The 24,286-nt window shown below is 38.4% G+C and overlaps 2 protein-coding genes across 2 annotated transcripts in view; one reads left to right on the forward strand and one right to left on the reverse strand.

Moving 5' to 3' along the window:
- Positions 1-22,398, forward strand: part of rab33a (RAB33A, member RAS oncogene family) — a 36,141-nt gene extending 13,743 nt beyond the window's left edge. Inside the window, exons 3-5 of the mRNA XM_030146225.1 lie at positions 13,953-14,093; positions 17,115-17,195; positions 17,634-22,398. Of these exons, the coding sequence (XP_030002085.1) occupies positions 13,953-14,093; positions 17,115-17,195; positions 17,634-17,858 (447 nt within the window). The 3' untranslated portion in view covers positions 17,859-22,398. The remainder of the gene's footprint in view (positions 1-13,952; positions 14,094-17,114; positions 17,196-17,633) is intronic.
- On the reverse strand, positions 4,482-10,194 carry LOC115427615 (uncharacterized). The gene is made up of 12 exons (XM_030146223.1): positions 9,977-10,194; positions 9,789-9,866; positions 9,597-9,692; positions 8,997-9,339; positions 8,531-8,813; positions 8,196-8,429; positions 7,987-8,072; positions 7,789-7,893; positions 5,738-5,931; positions 5,478-5,642; positions 5,179-5,342; positions 4,482-5,065 (listed from the first exon to the last, which is right to left on the reverse strand). Exons 1-12 carry the CDS (start codon positions 10,096-10,098, stop codon positions 5,040-5,042), a joined length of 1,896 nt encoding a protein of 631 aa, XP_030002083.1. The 5' UTR covers positions 10,099-10,194; the 3' UTR covers positions 4,482-5,039.
- Positions 22,399-24,286: the final 1,888 nt, after the last annotated feature.

Raw genomic sequence — 24,286 nt, forward strand, 5'->3', positions numbered from 1 at the left:
GTGATGCTAAATTGATGTGCACAAATTCTTTCTGTTTTTATTTGATTTGTTTTGACAATATATGTGAATCTAGAAAAGGTCAAATCCCTTAGAAATACAGCAGCACATGCTGGTAAAATTTTTAAAAGAACCACTCAGTGTAAAGGAACAGTCGAAACAGTAAAACCACACCTCACCTTGGGCTAACACACTATCACCCGTATCCAACTCTTGTGAAATTTGGCAGCACAGATGCGGATGCAGTAACTGGACGTTTAGCACCACCTACAAGAGAAACATACCCTTCATTAACAAACAGTAGAAAATCTGCCGGTACAGAGTTAACTGCTGATTTCTGATCCTGTGTTGATTTTAAAGGGTTACATGCCTCTTGACAAGACCCCACCAAAACTACGGGTTTGGCACTTGCGAGTTCCATCTCCCTTATAGAATGAAGAACAGGACACTCATCATTTCAGTGACCTTTGGCCTTGCAATAATGACACGACTGTTGTGAAGGGTCAGATTGCTTTCCAGCTGAAAACTTGCATGTGGGCCTAAACGTTTGGAAAAAAAATTGGATCATTAGCACCAGCAACATCCAGAGTGCCTCTCCAGCATCTACCAATAGAACCATCCTTATGACTCAAGAAATATTCATCAGCCAAGACCACAGATTCCAACACTTTGCAAACTTTTTTGTCCATTTACATAAACAGTAATCAGCAATCAAGGGCACGGATACCTTGAATTGCTCCAAAACAATTAATTATTTTAGATGATCCAAAAACATGTTAGCTCTCATGCACCACTGATCAAAATGGGTTTGTAGATCCTTACCAAATTCAACATATGTTTGAGCTTCCCCCTTCTCCCAGTTTCTGAACTTCTGCCTATATGCTTCAGGAACCAGCTCATAACTGCCAGCTTAACCTTCACCGATAATCATCATCAACAAGTACCGAATAGGCCTGTTTAGCCCTGCCTGTCAATACACATTGAAGCAAAAGGGTCCTCTCTTGGCGTTTTCAGACTGACAGAGAACTGTGCTGGTGCCGGTTCCTGCACCAAATCTCAAACCAGTTGATGTGTTCACACCTAAAGTCAGAGCGTTCAAGAACCGAAAATTTTGTTCCTGATGGGCACCAAGTAAAACTTGGTTTTTCTAACCAAACCGTGATGACATGAGTGGACGTCACCAAGTTAATCCGGGTCAGAAGCGGAAAAATAAACAAACCAAGAAAACGTGAGTGTGGCAAATGGTAGAGAAACGGAGTTGTAATGTTCTGTGTTGCGTTAAATAACATAACGTGCGCTCACTTGAAAACGCTCTGCCTGATTTATCAGGCGCAATACTGCCCCCAGTGGCCTGATTTATCAGTGCATAGCAAAGTTTTTGGATAGATAGACGGATGGACGGACAACCAACTGATGACAATACCCCACGGACAGTGTGGCCGAGGGTAAAAAAAAAAACATCTTTTGAGAGTTCTGTGTCATCTTAATTGCCACTCGTACATTCACTTGCAGACATGTTTTTTCTCCTACAACCTATCCCATCATGCATCTGGCCTTCTACATCTACAGTAAGTGTCGAGGGACAAAACAGTAGCAATATGGCATCTCTGTTTTTAAATTTTTTGGTGGCAAAGCAATGCCTTCGGCTCACATAATAGTATGAACCAGCTCCGACACCAGGCTGGCTGGTCTGAAAACAGCTTTAGTGTCTGACCAACACCTTGAATCTGCCACATGTTCCAATAACAAAAAGAAAGTATCCAGATCACACATTAAATGTTGGCACCAACTTCAAGTTAACGGACACATCAAATGATCCTGAACAAATTTTCTCTCTCCAATTAAGGATAACTTGTTTTTCTCAAGCTCCACTTTCATTCATTCAACCAACTGCTTTTCCCTCTCAATTTCATATTTCATTTTTTCCTGCTCCAGATTCATCTGTAACTTAAATTTTTCATGTACCCTTTGTAATTAGATTAGTTCTTTTAGTTGCTCAAAACTCAAATTCAGATCAGGATCAGGATCAGTCACAGAAAAAAAAAACAACTTCTTCACCAAAAATTCCTTTTTCTTTCAGATTAGGCATCACTACCACTAACTAAATGTTAATATTGTAGTGTTCAGCAACCTGTAACAGGTGATCCTTTGTAAAAACCCACCAGCAAGACCCAGCACCTACAGAAGCTAGAGATAGAGCAAGAGAGACAGGGCAAGGAAAGTCTGGGCCGTGACAAATGTATGTTTCAATTTGAAGATGTCATTATTTATGACATTATAGTAACTATATGATTATTATACATATGACATCTACTTTCACAATACAATTTGAATGGCAACTCATCTGTTTAATACCTTAAAGCTACAGTATGAAGGATTGTGGCCAAAAGTGGTACTGCAATCACTTTGTAAGTACTGACGAGCGTGGTACCCCCTCCCCCTTGACAACGGGTTGCCAGATCCAGCATCAGCGTCCACTATAAGGAGCTACCATGGCCAGCAGCGAGTCCTACACTGTAAGTTTATCGTCTGCTAATAATATGTATGCTTCTTTCATGATGGTTTGCGAAGTAATTATTTAAAGTAAAAATTGACTAATGGTGATAAGCCAAAGAATTGTAAAGATAAGTACTGTAATAGCTCACTCCTGTTGAAACATGGATTGTTTTCATTACCCTGCTAAATGTCTTCGTTAGGCTAACAGTGCAATGTAAAGCTTTTCAGAAGTGCATTTAGCATAAATGCACGGGCTAGCATAGAAAATGCCTTGTTGATAATGTACGGAAGCATCAGGCTTTTAGCTTACCTTACCTACCATCATGGTAGAATAGCATCCAAAAGTCGAGGGGCATTTCCATGCAAAATGAACTTTCTTTTCTGTCACATCCATAACCGGAACATATCATGGTAATCCATAACGTGAATGATCTGGGGTGCCGTTAGTTTAAACATGACAAATTCGTCGGATCAATGTATTACCCGGGGAGCTCATATAGCAATTACAGTATGGGACCGCTACCCCCCCCCAGCCCCCCACCGGTCCGACGATCATGGAACGCCAATCCCCCCCCCCCTTCAACAATCAAGGCCCGTTATGCCCCCCCCCCCAAACACACAGTCAGGGAACGCTATTTTTCTTGCATTTCTATCTTTCCTTGCATATTGTATTTTTACTATTGTTATTTTTTACTATTATTTATATTAAAGATGCCTATTTTTATTTTTTATTATATCTACACCATTTTTTGCACAATCTGAGCTTGTCAGTGTAATGTGATAAAGATTCTGTTCTATTTTACCATGGCATTTCATTGGCATTATGGACGTGACAAAAACTTCATTTTCCGTGGAGTTCCACCTTGTGCTTCTAAAATAATTCCAAGCTGCTGCATAGCCCAATAGGTGGAATATGCATAGAGTATTTACAAACTGAACAGATAAGGTTATTTCATGTTTATTTCGGGCTAACACTTGTACTATTCTCACTTGTTTTAGCCTGATGCAGACCTCAGTTATGAGGTTGTCCTGAGTGAGGCTGATGAGAGCTGGGCAGGAGAGAGGAAGCACAGACCAAGGAAAAGAAAGGCAAAAGGGAGAAGGACAAGAGGAAGAGAGCGTGCAAGCATTGATGCAGGACACACAGAGCAGAGAGAAGGAGAAGAGAGACCAGGGGGAGGAGATAGACCAGGTGGCAGCATCCAAAGAGTAGGAAGAGAAAGTGCAGGTCCTGTTTCAGGTGGTAGAGGCCAGAGAGGTGCAAGAGGAGGAAATAATGCAGGTCCCAGCACTGGAGGTGGAGGAAGACGGAGGAGAAGGAGAGGAGGCAGAGAGGCAGCAGAGGAGGACAGAATTCAGGTTCTCCAAAATGAGAGAAGGATACAGATAGAGGTATGCATTTTTCCTGAGATTTTACAAGAGTATGCAAAACATTTGTTAGACTGCAGTAACTTCATGGCTTAAAGTAAAATCTTATCATCTGATTTAAAATGTCATCATCTTTTTTTACTTTTAACCAAATTTAAATGCCAAAATGCTTTTTGCGGTGTGTTTACTTAGGCGCTCATTCAGCAGATGAGTGAGGTGGAGCTACGACAATTAACAACTCAGCTATTCGCCCGGGAACCTGGATTAGTTTTCGATGCCCTAATTTCACTCCAAGGCACACCCACTCTCCCACCTGCTGCTGCTCTTCCATGGTGCACCTGTGGAAACTGCAGGGAAATGGCTACAGACGCTGAAAGAAAGTGCTGTGGCCAGGGGCCTGACCACTACATCAGCAAACTGCCGCACTTTGAACTGTACTGTTTGGAAGATGGTTATTTACGTCTCCACAGACAGTACAGAAATGATGTGTTGGTTGTAGGTGAACCTAGAGAGCCAGGGGATGATAATAGACAATTCAGGTATGCTGCCTATCTGCAATATATCTTTTGGCAGCATGGGGCACTGAGTCAGGGTAACCGCCATGTTATTCCCAGCTGCTGTGTATGGAGAGTAAGGGACAAATACCCTGACCCACAGGGCCAGTACACAGGCTTTGTACCCACCATTTAATCAAACTCAGGCTTTGTAACCACTATTTATTTTGATTTACTGTAAACTGTTTACTTTCAGTTATTTATTGCTGTATATATGGTTTTATATGGTTGTTTTAGATTTAAGTTTGTAATGAACCGTTCTCCTTTTTTCGATAAAAAAGTTTATTCAGAATAACAGTGTTATGCCTTTTTCCATAAGATGGCATATTAGGAATGCAACAATCAGTATGTAGAGGATCAATACCAAAACAAAGTATGGTATAGTGGTAAAGGTTTAATAAACATATAAATAGATAACTTGACTAAGTTCCTTTGTACTTTACAATCTTTTTAGTCTCAAAGTGGTGAGAAGCAGCTTGTGACATTAAATGCAACATGACAACAACTAAGGTTGCGAGGCTCTGTAAACTGGGCTTCACTGGTCTTCAGTCTGGAATGCTGGAACTGAGGAGAGAAACCAAAAAAAATAGTGTATATCAACTTTAGTTGTATTATGCATGATATCTAACTTGGAGTGTGGCATGTAGCCCAAGGTGAAAAAGAAATACACTGGAATTATACCTACCAAGACCTCTCTTGACTTGGGTGTGCTGGAGTTCTTCGATGGTTGGTGCCGGCACAGGGGGAAGCAGGCCGCACCTTCTGGGGTCATCAGGTCGAAGTGTCCTCCGTCTGGGCATCCCCTTCCCAGCTATTCTCTTCCGAAGAATCATAGTTTGCAGTTGTGGGATGTAGCCATACGTCTTAGATGCCTTCACAGTGTACAGCATATACCTGCGTGCATTTTTGTTATATAGTCTCTTATACCTGAAATAGTTAGATGCAGAGAGGGGAGTGAAGAAGACATTTACATTCCAAGGGCCATGTTTTATAGTATTTTAATGCGGAGGTAATCTGGTACTTGTTGGAAACAATAGCATTTACAAATGAGTGAAGACTTACAGTTTGCTTCCATCTGATTTGCAAAACTCAGGGCGGTCCTTGTGATAATTATAGTCCATCGCTGCAAGGAGCATCCTGGCCTCAAAGACAGGAGGGCTAAATGCTGTACGCTTGTTGGCATACATTAAAATGTGATTTTGGAAGGACTCCAGATCAGCAGTGGACCTGTGGGTGGTGGGGGAAAATTGACATTTTGGGGGATTTTGAAAATCACTTTCTCCCAGAAGTATGTACTTATTAGAAAAAAACCATCACATTACCTAAAGTTCAGGTATTTGTGGACCTCGTTAAGCCACCTCTTGTTTCTAACGATGCTCTTCAGGGCCCCATGTGCCATGGAGTCTCTCACAAGCCACTGTTGACTTCCACCAGATTCCAAGTCTGCATGCTGGCAGCCTCCCAGTACCCACTTGTGTTCATTTGTGACATGATGTAGAAGTCCAAGCCACAACTCCTACAAATAATTTATAAATATTATGTACAGACAAAAACAAGCCTGCACATAGTATGTACTCCAGTGATGATGATGGTCTTTGTAAGTACATTTACTGTACTTGTGAGTACAGTAAATTGAGAACTTAATAAAATAAAAAAATGAATGAATAACAATAAGTTAATTCTAAACGTAAGTAAAACAAAAGTATTGATATTTGGTAATCATAAAAGTAACCCAGAATTACAAAGAAAAATAGACAGTGTAAAATTACCAAGTGTAACGGAAAATTAATCCTTTGGAGTAACAACTGATAACAAATTTTCATGGTATGCCCACATCAAACATAAAAGAACAAAAATTTCAAAAACCCTCTCAAAAATGAGTAAAGGAAAGCAATGACTTTCTAGAACATAGTAATAATCTCTTTATTCAAAATAATTAAAAATGAATTACCGTGTGAAATGTTATACCTTGTTAATCTTATTTAAAGCATTTACCAAATCAGTATCACATAACATAAAAAGGTTTTTTACACTTATAGACAGTACTTATGGCATAAGAGGCTTTTGAAATTTTACACTATTGTGGTGGAAAAATTTACTTTTTATATTTTATACTCTTTTAATATGTTATACTGTTAAGTACATGCTGAGTCATTGTTATGTGTGATGTTTACCACTCTGTAGCAACCCCGACTTGGGGACGAAGTTCTTACCTTGAGTTGAAACCCAAACACCTAAATGTCTGAATGTGTAGATAGAGGATGGCGCCTGTATTCAAGCAAGGTTAGAGTGAAGAGGTCCTCATGACCTCTTCACTGAGCAGAGAAGGAGTAGTATGGGGTGGTACGATGTACGTAAGGAATGACAGCATAGTTTGAGGGGGTTGGATTTGGTTCTATATAATCTTTAGTTTTCTCTTGTTTAGGCAGACTTCATTTACAGAGCTTTGTCTGTGATTGATTTCTCAATAAATGCATTTATTATTTTAACTCTAACTTTCTCCCTTTTTCTTTGTGTGAGTTAACAGTTGAACGGTAAATTTCCACGACACTATATAAGGTTCGAACTACCAGGAAGAACTTTTGTCTGTATGTAGGATGAAACTCTGGAACAGTCTGCATCTTCATTACAGGCAGTGCCAAAATATCCACAGTTTAAAAGCACTTTACAAACATATGGTCTGGTCACAGTACAAGGAGGGAGGGGCTTATTGTTAATTACTGGGCAGTGAAATTTTGTGGCTCTTTTTTACCTTTGTTGGTATGTGTTAGTCGGTGTTTACCATTGTTGTTATGTAGGTACTGTTTAAATATATTGTATTATGAGTAATGCAGACTATCAATTACATAGTTACTAATATTTCCTAATCTGTTTACAGTCTGTTAGTTACATTATTAGGGCTCCAATAAGATTTAACTTTATCATTAAGGAAGCAAAGAAATGTGTAATATTGTATAAATGAGGAGGGAGTAGGACTATAAGTTTTCTTCTTCCCACTCCCTTTTTGAGCAATATATATTTAATTTTTTTTAATAATATAAGTGTACATGGCAATTGCTATATTGTCTTGATCACCTTTATTTATTAATTTATTTGCTCTGCTATAACTGCCTTGTACACAGAAAAGTTATGTTTTCTTCTTCTGCTCGAAACAAATACATAAACAAACAAGTGGGTCACCTCATTGACCACAAGGTACCTGTGGTAACCTTTAATATTTAAGGTACTATATAAAGTCAAGGAGCCATGTGTACTTATTCTTCCCTTTGCCAACAAGCTATGTGTAATTACACTGTATGTTAGTTACAGACATTATTTTCTGACGGAGTTGCCATAAAGCGTTACAAATATTTTCCAAAAAATGACTACTTACATGGAAGTCTTCGTAAGAATCTGCTGTTTTGCAGCACCACCAAAAGTGGTTGACAATATCTTTCAGCCAGTAGCTCAAACTTGACTGACCCTTGACCTGTGCAGCCTGGAATAGACATAACAGTCATCATTACATACCTCCAATTGGGGTGGGTGATCATGCATAAAATCAAGCCATAATAATGACAGCAGAACTTACAGCATGGATCCTTTTTGCCAAATTCTTAGCCCCATGCCACATATCCAGGCTGTGCTGCACCCCAAGGTCTTTGTACTTTCCTTTGTCTGATTCAGAAAAATAAAATGTAAATAAAGTACAGTAAATACAACCCACCCCAAAATACCAGTAGTTGTTCAAATTAATTCTTAAAGTAACACTCCTAACAGACAATTTCAGTGCCAACTTACTCATTAGGGTAGAGATCTGGACATGGGCATCAGTGCAGACCTCCACTAGCTTCACCTCATTCAGAAGCCCGTCAACTGTCCGCACAAATGCCTCTCTCTCCATGATTATGGAATTTCGCCCAGTCTCCCTTTTGTCCACAGTGATGACAGAGATTATTTCCGTTGATTCATTCTCCATTGCAGTGTATGTACAGTACTGGGCACAATGTCCAGGGCTGTCCATTCTTCCATCCGCTTTTGAAACAGTTAACAATAATTAGTGATTTTCACAGAACATCAAATTCACATATTGACATACTACTTTAGCCTAAAAGAACAAAAAATGTGTACATTACCTACTATCACCACATCTCTGTCTTTTAGGCGATGTATAGCCTCAGCCCTCCTCTCCTCCCAAAATTCCTTTACAGTATCTACACAATATGTGTCCTGAATACTGAAGAAGGAACTCTGGTCCACCATCCCCATGTTCATGAACTGAAACAGAAGAGAGATTTTGGCGTAGTTGTTCCCTGAGAGCAGGATATTGCTGGCCAACATAAAGTCCCCTGCCAGCATCCTGTATTTCACAGTAGGCTGTGAGCTCCATCTCCAAACAGCATGGCCAACAGGACAGGTCTGACAAAAAAGGGGACATACTTCAAGTTGCATTAATAAATACAAAAACAGAATGGCTTTAAATAAGTACATCAGAAACTTTGGAATCTTAGTAGAGTGTCACAAAACCATTGTCAATGCATTAGCATTGCCTCCAACACAGATCTAAAGTTATTTGGAATGTAGTGTGATTACAACACCTACCCATTCCATGATGCTCGCAGTACCCCTGCGAGTAATGGTAACTTCAAAGGGAGGACGGTACTGACACTCCACTTGGCTGACACCACATCTGTATGGGCACTTTTGGACTGGAAGCACAAGGGTTATTGCTAGCTGCTCCAAACAATCCTCATATGTGATGGAGGCTTGTTTACCAATTAGGTCGTCTTCAGTCATGACATCCAGTGTAGGGAAATTAGGTTGATGAGGTGGAGGTAGGTCGACTGATGGAGGCTCTATATCCGGGATGTCATGTACTGTCTCACTTGCATCTATCAAAGGCAGACTGTCTAGGCATGGTGGTGCCTGCAATGCTCCACCCATCCTAAAGAAATGAGAAATATATTTACTATTTATAAATTCCCTATTAATACAAAAATTATGCCTGCATGGTGCTGCAGCAGTAATAAGTAGATAGTAGGTAATAAGTAGATAGTAGTTTACCTATGTAGATACCTTCAGTAGCTGTTCTCTGTGGATATCTTTTTTTGTGTGTGTACTTATTTCAATTGAATGAATATCTGATGCAGTATTGTGAATAATCTGTGAAGCAGTAACTATGGGAATGAAAAGGTAACTTACCGAATACTAATATGAGGGACATAGTCCTCATACTGACTGTCATCTGCTTCAATGTCTTCATCATTATTGACACCTCCACCATCACCCCAATCAATTCTGTTAAATTTGATAGAAAAAAATGTTTTATAATAACTATAATACACATCAGCACATCTTGTTGCACACTATACAGCCAAACCAAGGTGCACTTACACACTATTCTTCAGGTCATTTATCTCCTGCTCATCCATGTTCTGGATTTCAGCATCCTGGATGCTCATGTTCTGTAGACTAAAAGAAAACAATTTGGCTGTCACACTATGGATTGGTGTAAATAAGTACATGTTCAACGTCATTTCTCATTTTTAAGTAAATGAGGAAGCTTGAGATGCTTTATCTACCTTTCCTCTAGAACCTCAGTGGCATCCATGGTGCTGTCAGGATTTTCGAGTCTTTCCGTCACAGGCAGCTGGTCCTCTCTACGGATAGTGTAGGTGTGTTGGAACACTAGAAATGTTTCCATACATAAAATGGAAATGAAAACTATGTGACACTGACCACTTACCGATTTGAAAGTGTTTCAGATGATGGACATCCAATACTGGAAAGTGAGGGCGCAGTCAAGGCGTGCTTCTTCCACTTTCTCTGTCTCTTCCTGGGGGTTGAGGTGCTGGGACCATCATAGCTGAAGAGACAAAACATTTTACTATACATAACAAATATATAACAATCGACACATTTGCCACAGAGATATCGCGGGGTAAATTAAGCCGTGTCCAGTTTCAGTAACACAAGTGGTTGGCTGTTGCAGGATAGTAACTTATTCAGTTCTATCAGAAAAGATCGAGGCTACTGACAAATAAAAAACGTTAGCAATGGTCACATTGGTCAGCTTGCTCTTCACTCTTCAGCGTGAATAGTCAACCAAGTTCAACGGGACAAACAGCAAGCACACTAGCATGGGTTCACCACGGCACTCAGGGCAGCTGCTGCGGCTTAGTGCTACTGTTACCCCGGCTACATGCCTTGGGGCAGCCGCCACAGAATCCATTCCAATGCCTCGGTATGCGCCCGTTGTTTCTGTTCTACGGGACACTATACTATGCGTAAAGAGAGAAAGAGGACTTATTTAGCCTATGTATTGCATAAATTAGGTTTCATATTGCCATGCCGTGCTAACAGCGTCTTAGCATAATGCATTCCTAAAGTTAGCGATAACGAGTCACCGTTTTTGTTTCTCAAACAGTCTATTACCCGGTCGATATTATGACCCAACTGCATACGGGCTAGCTACTATGAACAAACATGCATAACATTATTGACTGTAGAGAATAATTGAAATATCCGTGATTACAGTAAGTAGAATAGAGTTAGCCAAACTTAGCTGAATCTTACCTGTCCAAGAGAAAATTAGCGACTTCGGCGTCGGTCTTCAAATTCTTCTCCGCTTTCAGTCGTCTCCATCTTTCTAAAGCATCTCCTATACATATCCTTGTTTTGTTTCTGACCTTGTCATGACTTATTTGGGAATCATAACGAGGCTTTTTAGGCTTTGTAATGTCAGACATTGCGGACAGAGCTGTGGCTCACTGGTAAATGGCAACCTAGATGCCTAAACGCTCCTGACTCTGTGATTGGGCGATAGGTGATGGGCGGAGCCTCAGACCAAAACACACAATGTAAACATAAACATCATTTCAGGGCTGACACTGAGCTTTTCAAATACGGATATTCTGGCTGGACTGCTGCTGTCAGTTATATCAGTATTTCAAATGAACATGATTCCTTAATGTCTGATGACATATCTGGGCCATTTTATGATTACTTTGAACATAATTCCTACATACTGCAGCTTTAACAAACTTAGCTCACTCTGGTTCAAAAACAGACTGTCTCTGAGCTCTCTTGAATCCAATGTTGCTGGTGTTTTTCATGTGGTAAAGGCCTACAGTATTTGCTTAGCTTAATGTAGAAACAAGTAGAAGGCTCTGGCACAACTTGACCTCCTTCCAAGGTGCATGGGAGTTTCACCACACTAACTAGCCATAATAAGCCACATGTCTTCTGACACTAAATTGATGTTACATTGTTTGTCTGTTTCAGCAATTCAGAATTCTTTGGAGACCCTGTAACACAAATTTTGCTTGTGGGAGGTAAAAATGAGAGAATAAAGACAATGTTGGTTTTGATAAAATGTTAAAGTTATTTACCAGAAAAAAACATAATATTTTTGTATTGTTATTTATTTGGACAATATTGATAAAATTTTTCTGACTATGCCCACTTAAAAGACTGGAAGTGAACACTAAAATAGGACCTGCTGACAACCTACTGGTAGCTAGCTCACTGGTACTTTGCCATGGACACAAAAAATTTGCTCAGAAGTATGAACGAGTCATCAAAATTTGTCATTTTGCAGGAAATAGCTAACTATAAGGTAGTTTTAAGAGTACTTGCTAACTTTTTGAGCCAAATACCGGCAAGTACATACAGTGTGATATAAATGCACCTGAGCATTAAATTTGGAGTTGTCTGGCAGGTGAACCAGAGTAATGTTTACTTAATGCTAAGATAAATTACCAAGTTTTAAGTTGACTGTTATAGAATAGAAACAAATACAATCTAGTTCAGTAAAATTCATTGAAAATGTATGTTTACCCCTTGTCATTAGCTTACCAGCCGACAGGCCGTAAGCTATTGTCGTCATGCGTTGTCCGGCGTTGTCGTCTGTCGTCGTTGTCTGTCGTCCGTTACAAAAATTTCAATCGTCTTCTTCTCCGAAACTACAATTCCGATCGACTTCAAACTTGGTATACAGCTTCTTTATAATGATGTCAACAAAAGTTAGTGAAATTATTTGGATCCGGATCTGATTCTGGATTTGGTGCAACTTTCAAAAATTTCCCCATTATAACAGATAGGAAGTGGATCGATGCAATAACTCAGTAAATATAAATGATATCCAGTGTAAATTTCTACAGTACAGCGCTGATGGGGAGCTGACCAAAATATAATGGCCACATGCTGATCAGGATCTTCTTCTGGATCCAGGAACTTATGGAAAATTTAACATGGGCTCTTATGGGGAATAAACTTCAATCATATTTTCTCCCAAACTACAGTTCTGATTGACTTCAAACTTGGTATACAGCTTCTTTAAGATGATGTCAACACAAGGTATCGACATTATTTCAATCCGGATCTGATTCTGGATTTGGTGCGACTTTGAAAAATTTTCCCATTATAACAGATAGGAAGTGGATTGACACAATAAATCAGTAAGTATCAATGATATCAAGTTGGAATTTGAATTTTCTACAGATCTGATTGGAATATGACCAAAACATGGGCTATTTCTGTAATATAATAAATACACAGAACTGGGTGATAATAAATGGCATCTGGATACATTTCCCAAAGCTTTTAATTTGGCCGGTAAGCTACAGGGCCATTGGTCCTATTTTTTTTTATAATGGATTGGTTTTCCTAGAAGGGAAATTTGTCAGTTTGCCATCAAAAGATGCGTACAAGAGCATTCGACACAAGCTGGGCTTTGATGCTGTGAGCTGTATCAATGCAGCATTCATCTTCAGTCATGCTAAACAGCTGGGCTGGTCCTTTCACATGCTAATAGCCCATAATTCCCTGGTCCTTTTTACACCACAGGACTGAGCTGAGTGCTGGGAGATGTCCCTGCTGGCATACAAAGGGATTACACAGTGTGGAAAACAACAAGCCATCAATTAGATGCATAATGTACAATATATGTCTGAATTGGAATGAAGTATAAATCACATTTACTCAGACATGACACTCATTTAAATTAGAATCAATATGAGGTGTTTAATGAGTTTCACCTCATTGGTTTTCCCTTCTGATCTTTGTCTCGTGACATTGTCCATTTTATTTATGTTACAGGTCAGCATAATTCAAACAGGCAGCAACCTTGACAAAAGCATAAACAATTTGTATTGGATGAAAGAATATGGCTAAATATACATAGCTTTATACAAAAAAAAATCACACCTCACAGCCAAGATTGTAGCACTTTTCTCTGCTGACATGATGCAGTCCTGCATACTGTTTTTCATAACCTTTTATTGGGTTAGACAATGCTTATAGTTTATCTCAAAAGCAACTGCTAACAATAAAACATTCTAATGAGAGTATAGGAAGCCTGGACGTCTGGATTGTGTCACCCTATGGTCTCACTTCTGACAACTCTATGACTGTTTGACCAGCCCTGATAAGAAACAAACACCAAGAGAATACAGAATAAAAACTAATAGTTTGGATCTAAAAATCTTTCATCACCTTGATTTTTTTACATAGTTTATTGTACATCATTCTCAGTCATTTCCATATTGATTTCTACAGGTTCAGGTATGGGACACAGCAGGCCAGGAGCGCTTCCGTAAATCCATGGTGGAACACTACTACCGGAATGTCCATGCAGTGGTTTTTGTGTACGATGTTACCAAGATGACTTCCTTCCGCAACCTACAGACATGGATAGAGGTAACACAGTCAACACGTTTCAGACAAACCAACACAAAACACATTTACATGCAGATAACATTCTGTTTTTTTCTTAGTTTTTTCCTACTGATCTGTTCACATTGCTTATTAAAATGAATATTCCTCAGATAAACCTCTTTACATGGAGCTGTGTAAAGCTTTGTAAAAATAAGTTGTTTTTTCAAAGTCTTCCACTGGAAGCAAACTTTTCACTGCATGAACGGAGCTTCCATCTTTCATTCCTTCAAACATTTTCTTGAAAAAGTCAGCATTTCAATATTTGTTCATATTCTAATTCCTGTTCATATCCTCTGTCATAATATGGAATTTTCTCTGAAGTATCCATCTCTACCAGAGAGTATCTTTGTCTTTACTCCATCTGACTGTAAACAGAGACTGTGTTGCAACTTGTGGAAAACCCAGAAATCAGATTAATTTTCCAAATATAAAAATGTCTAAAAATCCTCATAAAACTGTAATAATATCAGCCCTTCTCAAAATCTTCCATTCCACAAAAATTCAAAATATCCAAAAGAATATATTGTTCACACAACTGACAAATTCCCTTATATTCAGAATAATAGTGCACATGTAAATGTACTCATTGACTCACCAAAATCTGCTTCTGAACTCTTTTGGGGTACATGAGTTTTAGTGCCTGAGTTTGCAGGGTCCATCTTTCACAAATGATGGTGTACTTCTCTGAATATTAATACTACAGCAATTCCAACCATCACTCTGAAGAAGTCAGGAAAGCCCCGGGTAATCTCACTTACAAATGTAACAATAAATGTGGATTGTGTAGGAGTTATAAGGAATCATATGTCCACTTGGAAAAAATGTAGTTGCATAGCAGGCCATAATAAAAAAACAAACATGTTTTATCATTATGCCTGCTCACTTTACTAACAGTAAGACCACTCAAACAAGTTATGTCTTGTATACTCATACAGCACAACTTTCACCTCATAGACATCAGACAGTACATTTTCATTTTTTTCTGCTTCAGTGTTTGTAAGAGGTAGTATAGATTGAGGACCCAAATGCACAGACTCACAGGTAAAAGTCAGAACAGTCTTTAATACATCTCAGCAGGTAGTAGTGGTAACAGGAAGGGAAGGCAGAACTTACACAAGAATGACAATGATAAGAGTTCTCTCTCTGATACTGGCTGGGTTGAGATGAGTTCAGGTGAGTGGATGCGTGAGCCAGATTTGAACCGGGGTCTCTGTAATGTGGCAAGGCAGGAATAATCCTTAAGGCCAGAAAGGCAGGCTGGATTGAAACACCAATTGGAACCAGACTTTGACTCGGACTGGAGCTGAACTCTGGTCTGGAACCGGCTTGGATTGGGACACAGATGTTAGCAAGAGAAGTAGAGCTCGGGGAAGCCAGGGCTGGCAAACGCCATGCTGTCACAGGCAGACGAGAAGCAGGATTCACCAGGGCAGATCTTGTAGTCAAAGGCAGAAGGCTGTTCAGTTTACTGGGGCAGAGACAAGGAGGTCAGGGTCAGGCAAGGTCAGAACCAGGAATTCAGGTAAGAACAGAAAGAGACAGGCATACAGCGAAGACAGTCTGGCAATGAGTGAATGAACAAGAGCTGCTGATATACTGGCCAGCTGATTAGGCACAGCTGAGAGCAACAGGTGGAAGTGATGTGACTGACAAGGTGCGGCAAGGTCAGGGAGGGACCACTAGCAAAGCAGACTGTGACAGCTTTTAGACCTATCTCATCACTTGTGTCAGTGTTGTAGATAGGTCTGGTTTTCTCCACTATGGTTCTGAATTAGGGGTAAAAGGTCTCTATTTTTTTGTCTGGCTCATTCTTAGGTGCTGCTGAGTATAGGATGTTGTAGACTTGCAGTGGCAAAATAATGCCAGCAAAGATGTTATTTTGGTGTGCACATGAGAAAGCACATTGTGATGTTATAATCACAGAGTCCCTACAAAAAAAAATGGCACTGAAAAAGAAGTGCATCTTGATCAAAACTTGCCATTTTCAGGGCGCAGTTGGTGTTCAGAGGTTTTTGGTCTTTCAGATTGTGAGGGAGACTTTCAAAATGTAATGCAAAGATAGCACAAGGAAGGAAGGAGTGATAAAGTTCTGCCACTGCAAACATTTAATATTCACCCTTATTCCAACAGAGTATTTCCAGCAAGCCACACCAATCCACAACTTTTCAGGTTCATGTAAGGCAGAAAGTTTTGCCAGTGACACAGATTGAGCTTTTGCATACACGTGATTCATTTGCCAGTTACAGACATTGAAACTTGAACCATATTGCTCAAACCAATGAAGACTTTGGCCAGGAAAGTGGTCCATAACATGCCACTCACCTGTTATTTTATTTTATTTTTTTAGGAATCTCTGTGGAATATAGGTCAGTTTACCAGTGATGCAATATCATGTACCTTATCATCTTGAGTTGTACACCCTATTTTATTTATGCAATTTCCTTCTTTTTTTTTTTTTTTTGGGGCGGGGTGGGGGGGTATTCATTTTTTGTATTTATTAATTTCTTTTCTCCTTTGTATTCCTGTAAGTTAAGTACTTGGCTGTTTTGAAAAACAATAAAAAATATTGAACAAAAAAATATATATATATCGCCTTGTTAACAGTATCGTGATGTATTGCAATATACATATATATATACATATATATTTCGTGATCCTAGTATTGTGATTTGTATTGTATCAGCAGATTCTTATTGACTAAGGCAGACAGTGATGCACATCCAGTCATGGAGAGGACAAATAAGCATTTCTGATATTTGTGAAGAAATCCTAATTCTTTAAATAATAATAAAAAAGCCAGTACATCCAAAAAGTTATGATGATGTTATTTTGACAGAAAAGAGGGATAACTAAATGTGATTTCAGTTGACCTTAAAAACCTCCTCAATATAGAGCATTGCTGTTCAGTTTTATGGTGTGATTGTGTTGCTATTCTGCTAGACGTGTCAAGATGTTGAGATAAAAAGCTGTTTTTATTCAAAGCTGTATTTTGTTCTGCTGCAGGAGTGTAATGGCCATAGGGTCTCAGCATCAGTGCCTCGAGTCCTGGTGGGAAACAAGTGCGACCTTGTGGACCAAATACAGGTCTGTGTAGTCAGGCAACATCCACAATACAATAAAACACAAGATGTAAGATTCATGTGTGTACTTGAGAAGTTTGTGCTGGAGTCTGTAATGCTGGAAGATGGTGATTTCTTGACGTTAGCTAACTCCATTTGGTGACCAGTGTTGTTCATTGTTGCTGCTGTAGAGGAGCAGAAAAGTAGTATTGAAGAACTGTCCAGCAGACGTAAGTGTTTTTAAAGAAAACCTGGTCCTTAGAGGTAAATCTATGTTCAGGCTGTTACCACAAATCTAGGCAACTGAGGCATTGTTAGCTTGGAAATAGTGATAGTGAGTCAACTAACCTCACTGCACAAAAAACAACACAAATTTCTTGCAAGTACACAAGCATTTGAAATGTTTCATACTGAACATTATAACATTATGATTAAAATTTTTCATCACCTTATATTTTCTTAGGTGCCCTCCAATATGGCACTGAAGTTTGCAGATTCCCACAACATGCTGCTGTTTGAGACGTCAGCCAAGGACCCAAGGGAGAGTCAGAACGTAGACTCCATCTTTATGTCCTTGGCTTGCCGCCTGAAAGCCCAGAAATCCCTCCTCTACAGAGATGTGGAGAGAGAAGATGGGAGAGTGCGACTCACGCAAGAGACTGAAACAAAGAGCAGTTGTCCATGTTGAGGACAAGAAGGAGAAGGAGGCAAAATTAAAGTGAGGCAAGAAGAGTGACTGATGGGAGAATGAGCCTACAGCGAGTGTGTTTGAGATTGACACTAAGAGTAATGTGCTTCAAAGATTAGAAGAACTGGGTAGGAGAGGAGGGATGAACCTTGGTTGAACTATTGTCAATACTTTTTTGGATGTAACATTTATTAACAATTATGTTACGTGATGAGGTTACCTTTCAGTTTACAGTGTAGAGCAGAAATCCTTCCACGTATTCATACTTAAGTACAAACTTAGTAAATGAACTGGGTCCAGAGCAGGAAAAAACATGGATGCCATAAGGTAACTCTTTCCAAATGATCATCCATCACTGCAGCTTTTATTAACAGCAACATATTCAACCTTTCAAATCACTGTCCTGTGTCTCAATTAACATACTTCCTAATTTATACAGTACATGCTCTTTTGACCAGTTTTTCCCAGACATGGTTTAAATAATTGACTGCATATATTGCAATTAGTGGACAGGGAAACCATTGGTTTCTGAAGTGCTAGGTTATATTAGGTTGTGATTTGCCCATTGCAATGTTGGATTTTTGGAGTCAGACATGACCATATTTGGACAACAGAGGGTCAAGGGGAGCGCTAATGCTAAATGCTAGTTTGCCACCTCAGTAAAACAGTGTAATATCATCAATAAACAGATGTTAAAAAAGATCATTAACTACTGGACATCATTCTATTCAACCTGAGATATAATTTAAGGAGCAGTAATTTAAAGATGAAGCACCAGATGACTTATCATAGAGTCTAAATAAAATAAATGAGACCAGAACACTTCCGGGAAACACCACCCTCATTGGCCTTCAGTGGTATTGAAACTTTTAAGACACTTTCACTTTACACTGGCTTCATTTTAGAGCTGAGATAATTGCTCCTTGGTTTAAATGTAGTCCAGGAATAAAGGAAAAATTCAATGATGATGTCTGTTGAAAAAAGTGAATGTCTGGGAAACTGAGTCTGAGTGCACAAGTGCGTTCATAACTGACAGTTATGGTACCTGGGAAAAGTACTCAGTCAAAGGTTGAGTGTGGAATGCTGGACACTTCTTAAACTCAATGACTGTCGTCATGGGTACACAGTAGAAGAAAATTAACTAAACTAGTGAAATATGGAAGCCAAGCATACTGTCCAGATTATTTAAGTACTTAGCTTTGTTGCAAATGACATGCCTAATCAAGCAGTTCACTTTGATTGTAAACTACTAGAAACGCAGCACACGTCCATAAAACACACATGCACAGACATGAGAAGGAAAAGCAAAACTACTTTTTTTTTTATTAATAAAACTTAAGTTAAATTGAACTAGCAAACAGTTTGGACAGCAATTGCTGTTAAATGTTGGAAGTAATGTACAGCCCAGTTGTATTTGTGTTGTATTTATGTCACAACTGTAGTAAATTCATTACAATGGTGTTCAGTTCGAAACAACACAACCAAAATGAAATTCATGCACTGCTTTAGATAATACAGTGTACTCCCTTGAAGTTTCCACAATCAAACAGTCTCATTTACTCTCATATCCTAATTCACATATTTAAGTTAAAATAATAGTACTCATTATTGCCTTAAAAAGCTGCTTTTGTCAGTTTTACAGAAATCATCAGCCAAAAGTAGCAGAGTATTTTAACTTAGAACCTAATGAAATTATGGAAGCCTTTTACACAAAAAAGACTTGTTCAACAGAGACTTTTTTGTCTCAGCATTTTAATACAAGACTCAGTCCTTCCCAAGGAGGAAAACCTACTTAAAATCACTGTGAGATTACTATTACACGGGAAAGGTGAAGTGTGGTTGCAAAGAGACAAAGGCATTGTCATAAAATAAAATAAAATAAAATAAAATAAAATAAAATAAAAACAAGTGAGCTCAAGGGACCTTCTGGAAGACCTTGACAACTATAACATTTCCTGAAAACACACCATTTAGACATTGTCAGGCAGAACGTCACATATTGATTTAGAAGCAATGAGATCCTCTTACCAATATGCAAGACAAATGCACTGTCCCAACTAAGATGAGCCATCATGGCAAGGCTCCTCTTTCTCATTTAATGCTGATGTAAATGCATCCTCTAAGCCATGGTACAGTGGCTTATTCAATGTTTTCTATGTGTGCAAATGCAAAAAAAAACAAAAACAAACAAACAAAAAAACAGTATGTGACTCTTCTTGTCTCTTTATCCTCAACAATTCCAGATTTTGTAATGTTTTTAATTGATATTAGATAAATACGTAGCTCTTTGTTTTGCTGAAACACCCTGAGCCAGATGAATGAGTGGACTTAAATGTTTTGTGAGTCATGGAATGTACAGGCTGCATGAAACACTGTTGAAAGTCATATCTATTACTTACTGCACACAGAGATACAGTGCACAGCCAGTATGTGGGTGGAAGAGCACATTGTCCACAATATACCACAAAAATACATGAATCCAATAGTACAAATGTAAACTTTGCCTACTTTTTAGCTGTTCTGTTAATACACTTGGATGCCAGATGTCAGTGACGTAAATCACTGAGCATTTCAGACAAGTGTTTGTTCAGAGCTGACAGTCCCATGACCCAAATAATTTCTACCTTAACCAATTTAAAGCCTCTGAAAGTCATTATTCAGTGTTAATTTGTATTACTTAGTCTCTCTTCACTCTTCTTCCCAGTTTTAAACATGTAAGAACAGCAGTAGGATTATGCAACCAGTGCAAGCAATCAAATATGATTACTGCATAGTTCATTTTCACTGTGACTTGTACATTCAACCCAGAGCTGTGGATTCAACAGAGAAAAACAGATGACTATTAACAACAATTCATTCTTTTTTTTCTAACCTCTGTTACTCAAGGGTGTGTGGAGTGGTTGATGCTACCCCAGCTTGCATCCCAGCATGAAAACAAGGGTAATCAATCCCTAAAGTTCAGTCCCCAAATTTTTATTTGTTTAAAAGAAATGCCTGTGGTTCTCTCTATTATTAGGCTATCAAATCTGGAACATACAGTTGTTTATACATAATGAAACAGGAATTGGATTGAGTAAGAATTTGTGGAAAAGTAACAATTTGTGGAAAAAATAAAGAATGTACCTGAATTTCCTTTTTAATCTTAGCCAGACATGAATAAAATTACATTTTTGTTTAGTTCATTTGTTTTCTGATTTGTGTTGTTTTCACTGAAGACAACATAATTTTAACATTTGAAATAATCAAGAATGAATATTTTATACTGGTTCTAAGTTTATAATACAATGGTACAGAGGCCTACATATGTTTTCCTGTCTATTTGGTTGCAAATGTGTTTTATTTGGGGAAATGTATGTACAGTATAACATGGTTTTCAGTTGTTTTTCAATTTCTCTTTTAATAACTTATATTTTCTCTGAAAGGTATGCAGTAGGGATTTAGTCTTTTTATTTATGTACAAAGTCACAGTGTTTAAGAAGTGTTCTGTTTGAAGAATTAGTTCATTACAACGTGGTATCAGACAGGTTATATTAGGAAAATGTCTTTGTGAGACCAAAACACCAGCCTCATAATGGGGGAGGTCTTTTATTGGAATAAAACAGACCATGAATACATTTCACTGCTTACAAGCTAATGTGTACTGTTAGCCAATATCTGCAGTGTGGGAGGTTACATGTTAGCTTGTTAGCTGACTAGCATATTAACATTATTTAATTTAACTTCAGGGCATTAAAATGAAACCACCTGTGTCCCTATCACTCATTATAAGACCAAGTCAAATATTTTTTGCCACCAGTAATCTGCAGCAAATTCTTTCTTTTCATTAATGTTGTAACTTTACAGTATCACATAAAGCTATACATTAAGGCCAGTACTTATTGCAAACATATCAAACATTAATGAATAAATAAATGAGGAAAAATATCAAACATTAATGAATAAATAAATGAGGAAAAATAAATACCCAAATGTGATACTGTGATGAACATGGATGGCATACTGTAAGCAGAACTGCAAGCAAAAACTGATTTTTTTCTTTTTGGTTACTGATTTTAAATGTTCTTTGGGCCTTTTGTGGATCAAAAATGATTGAATGGTGGAATTACTACAATCACATTTCTCTTTATAGTCCTTTGAGTTTATTGTAACTCTGTACAAGTTGATGTCAGGGTCAGATTCAGAACAGCAGGGCTTGCTCATCAACATTTCAGTACAATAGATGCCTGCTGATAGGGATTCGTACCCTCATCCTCAGGATGAAGCGCAATCAGCCTAAACAATACTACAAAAACATCTGATTAAAAGTCAAAGTAGAAGTTCCTCCTTTAACAAAAGCCTTAAGCGTGGCATTACCTGATTTTAACATGTTGCCATAGTTTTTCTTATACTTTTTGAATTAGACATGACAATGTTTTCTGGCTGTGACTTCACTATTGTTTTGAACCGTATCAGACTGTCTTTACAATATGTTTCATATGTAACATTGTTATTGTTACAATCTTATAAAGGGAGTTCTGATAAAAATGTTGAAGAAACTTCACTTGACTCAGAGTCTTACTTTCAATCATCAGCTCTTGAGACACATTGAAGTTATACAGGCCTACCCCTTAACATCCAATCCCAAAACCAAGGTCTTATTTAATGTTCCTTCTTATAGTTCAATCTGCAAGTGTCTTAATGAATGACACCACTGACGACTGCTACATGCTAGCTCCAATAAAGTCTATGGCTCCAGTTGATAGACATTTATTATGAAAGTACATTTTTCCCAGGAGGCCTTCTGAACTCATTTTCACAATCCTCTAATACTGCTGGTCCTTTTTTGATTTCCCTACCTCATTTTAGACCTAATAAAGGGCTTCTGCATCTTTATATATATATATATATATATATATATATATATATATATATATATATATATATATAGTTACCTAGGATGCTAATTATTCCAGCTAGCTTGTTAATTAGTGTTTATACATATTACATAGATATAATGTAGTCGACATTACTGGTATCAGCCACAAATGTATGTAATAACATTTAGCAAGGGTGCAAGACCACAGACATGTTGTAGCGTGGCTCAACTTGTAAAGTTAACAATAGTCGGAGAAAAAACACAAAAAAAATGAAGGTCTTCCTTTCAAGGTTTTTTTAATTCCAGTTCTCCCAAACAGTGACAGCTATTTACATGAGTTCACAGAAAAAAAGGAAAAGAAAAGTCAAAACCTCTTTGTAGCCTGACAAACACCCACAATGTGCTGTCAGCTCTATCAGACTCTCTCAACAAAGACAAAAATGGCCGACATATACAGGGAAAAGCCCCTCCCACTGGGCATGACCCGCAGCAATCAATTATACAAACATGATTTCTCCTCAGAAAATCACAAGAAGAAGACACCTCAAAACACAAGGGAAATAAACAAAAATACCCTCTTTAACCTTTCCACTCTATTTTTATCATAAACCACTCTCTACCAGAGAGAAATAACCTTAATAAGTGGAAATCACCAATTAAATGGTCAGGTGACCATTTTCCTGCCCGACGCCCCCTTTATTAAACGGCGGCACTCCCTGTTTGGCCGGCTCGGGGTCAGTCTGCAGGAAGCAGAGCGTGTGGTAAGTATACTGCATGAATGTCGAATGTGTGTGTATGTTAGTGTGTAGAACGTACAAGTGTGCACCCTCGTACGAACTACTAAGTGTGTGTGTGTGTGTGTGTGTGTGTGTGTGTGTGTGTGTGTGTGTGTGCGCGCGCGACGTGTACTTATGTGCATGTGTGTGGCGTGTACCTGTGCGACACGTATTGTGTGGCGTGTACTCGTGTGTCGTGTATTGTGTGTGTGTGTGTGTGTGCGCGCGCACTGTCCGCACTCAGTAAAGGGGATGCTCCGTCACATATGTATAAAGATACAGATGAACTATTCATTCCCAGGGGCAAATTCACAATTGGAGCTAGTGGTAATCTGCTATGTAACTTTTACAAACATGATTTTCAAACCTAAATCAATGTCCAAACACTAAACCCAGACTTTAAAGAATAGGAAGCATCTGGTGAGATTCTGGATTTATAGATACTATTTTAATTAGGCAATTGAACTTTTTAATGGAAAGATCAGACTCAGATTACTGTTCAATGTAGTGATTATAGTTTGTTTTATTTATTTTTAGTATTGCTAACGTGTAGAATGAATATAAATATATTATAAAAGTTGTGGCTGCATATTGTTTTCTTTTTAAGCATAATTTTGACAAAGGTATTTACTGTTTCCTTTTCACACAGAGGATGTTTTTCCATTTTTTTCCTGACTTTCTTTCTCTCTGTGTCCTGTATCTTATTTCACCCTTCATTTGTCACCCTGTTTCTATTTCCCTCACATTCTATTTCTGTCTCAGTCTTTCTATAGTTATCCCTTTAGCTTCGTATACGC

The sequence above is a fragment of the Sphaeramia orbicularis genome, chromosome 10 (assembly GCF_902148855.1).
Source record: "Sphaeramia orbicularis chromosome 10, fSphaOr1.1, whole genome shotgun sequence".
Lineage (NCBI taxonomy): Eukaryota > Metazoa > Chordata > Actinopteri > Kurtiformes > Apogonidae > Sphaeramia > Sphaeramia orbicularis.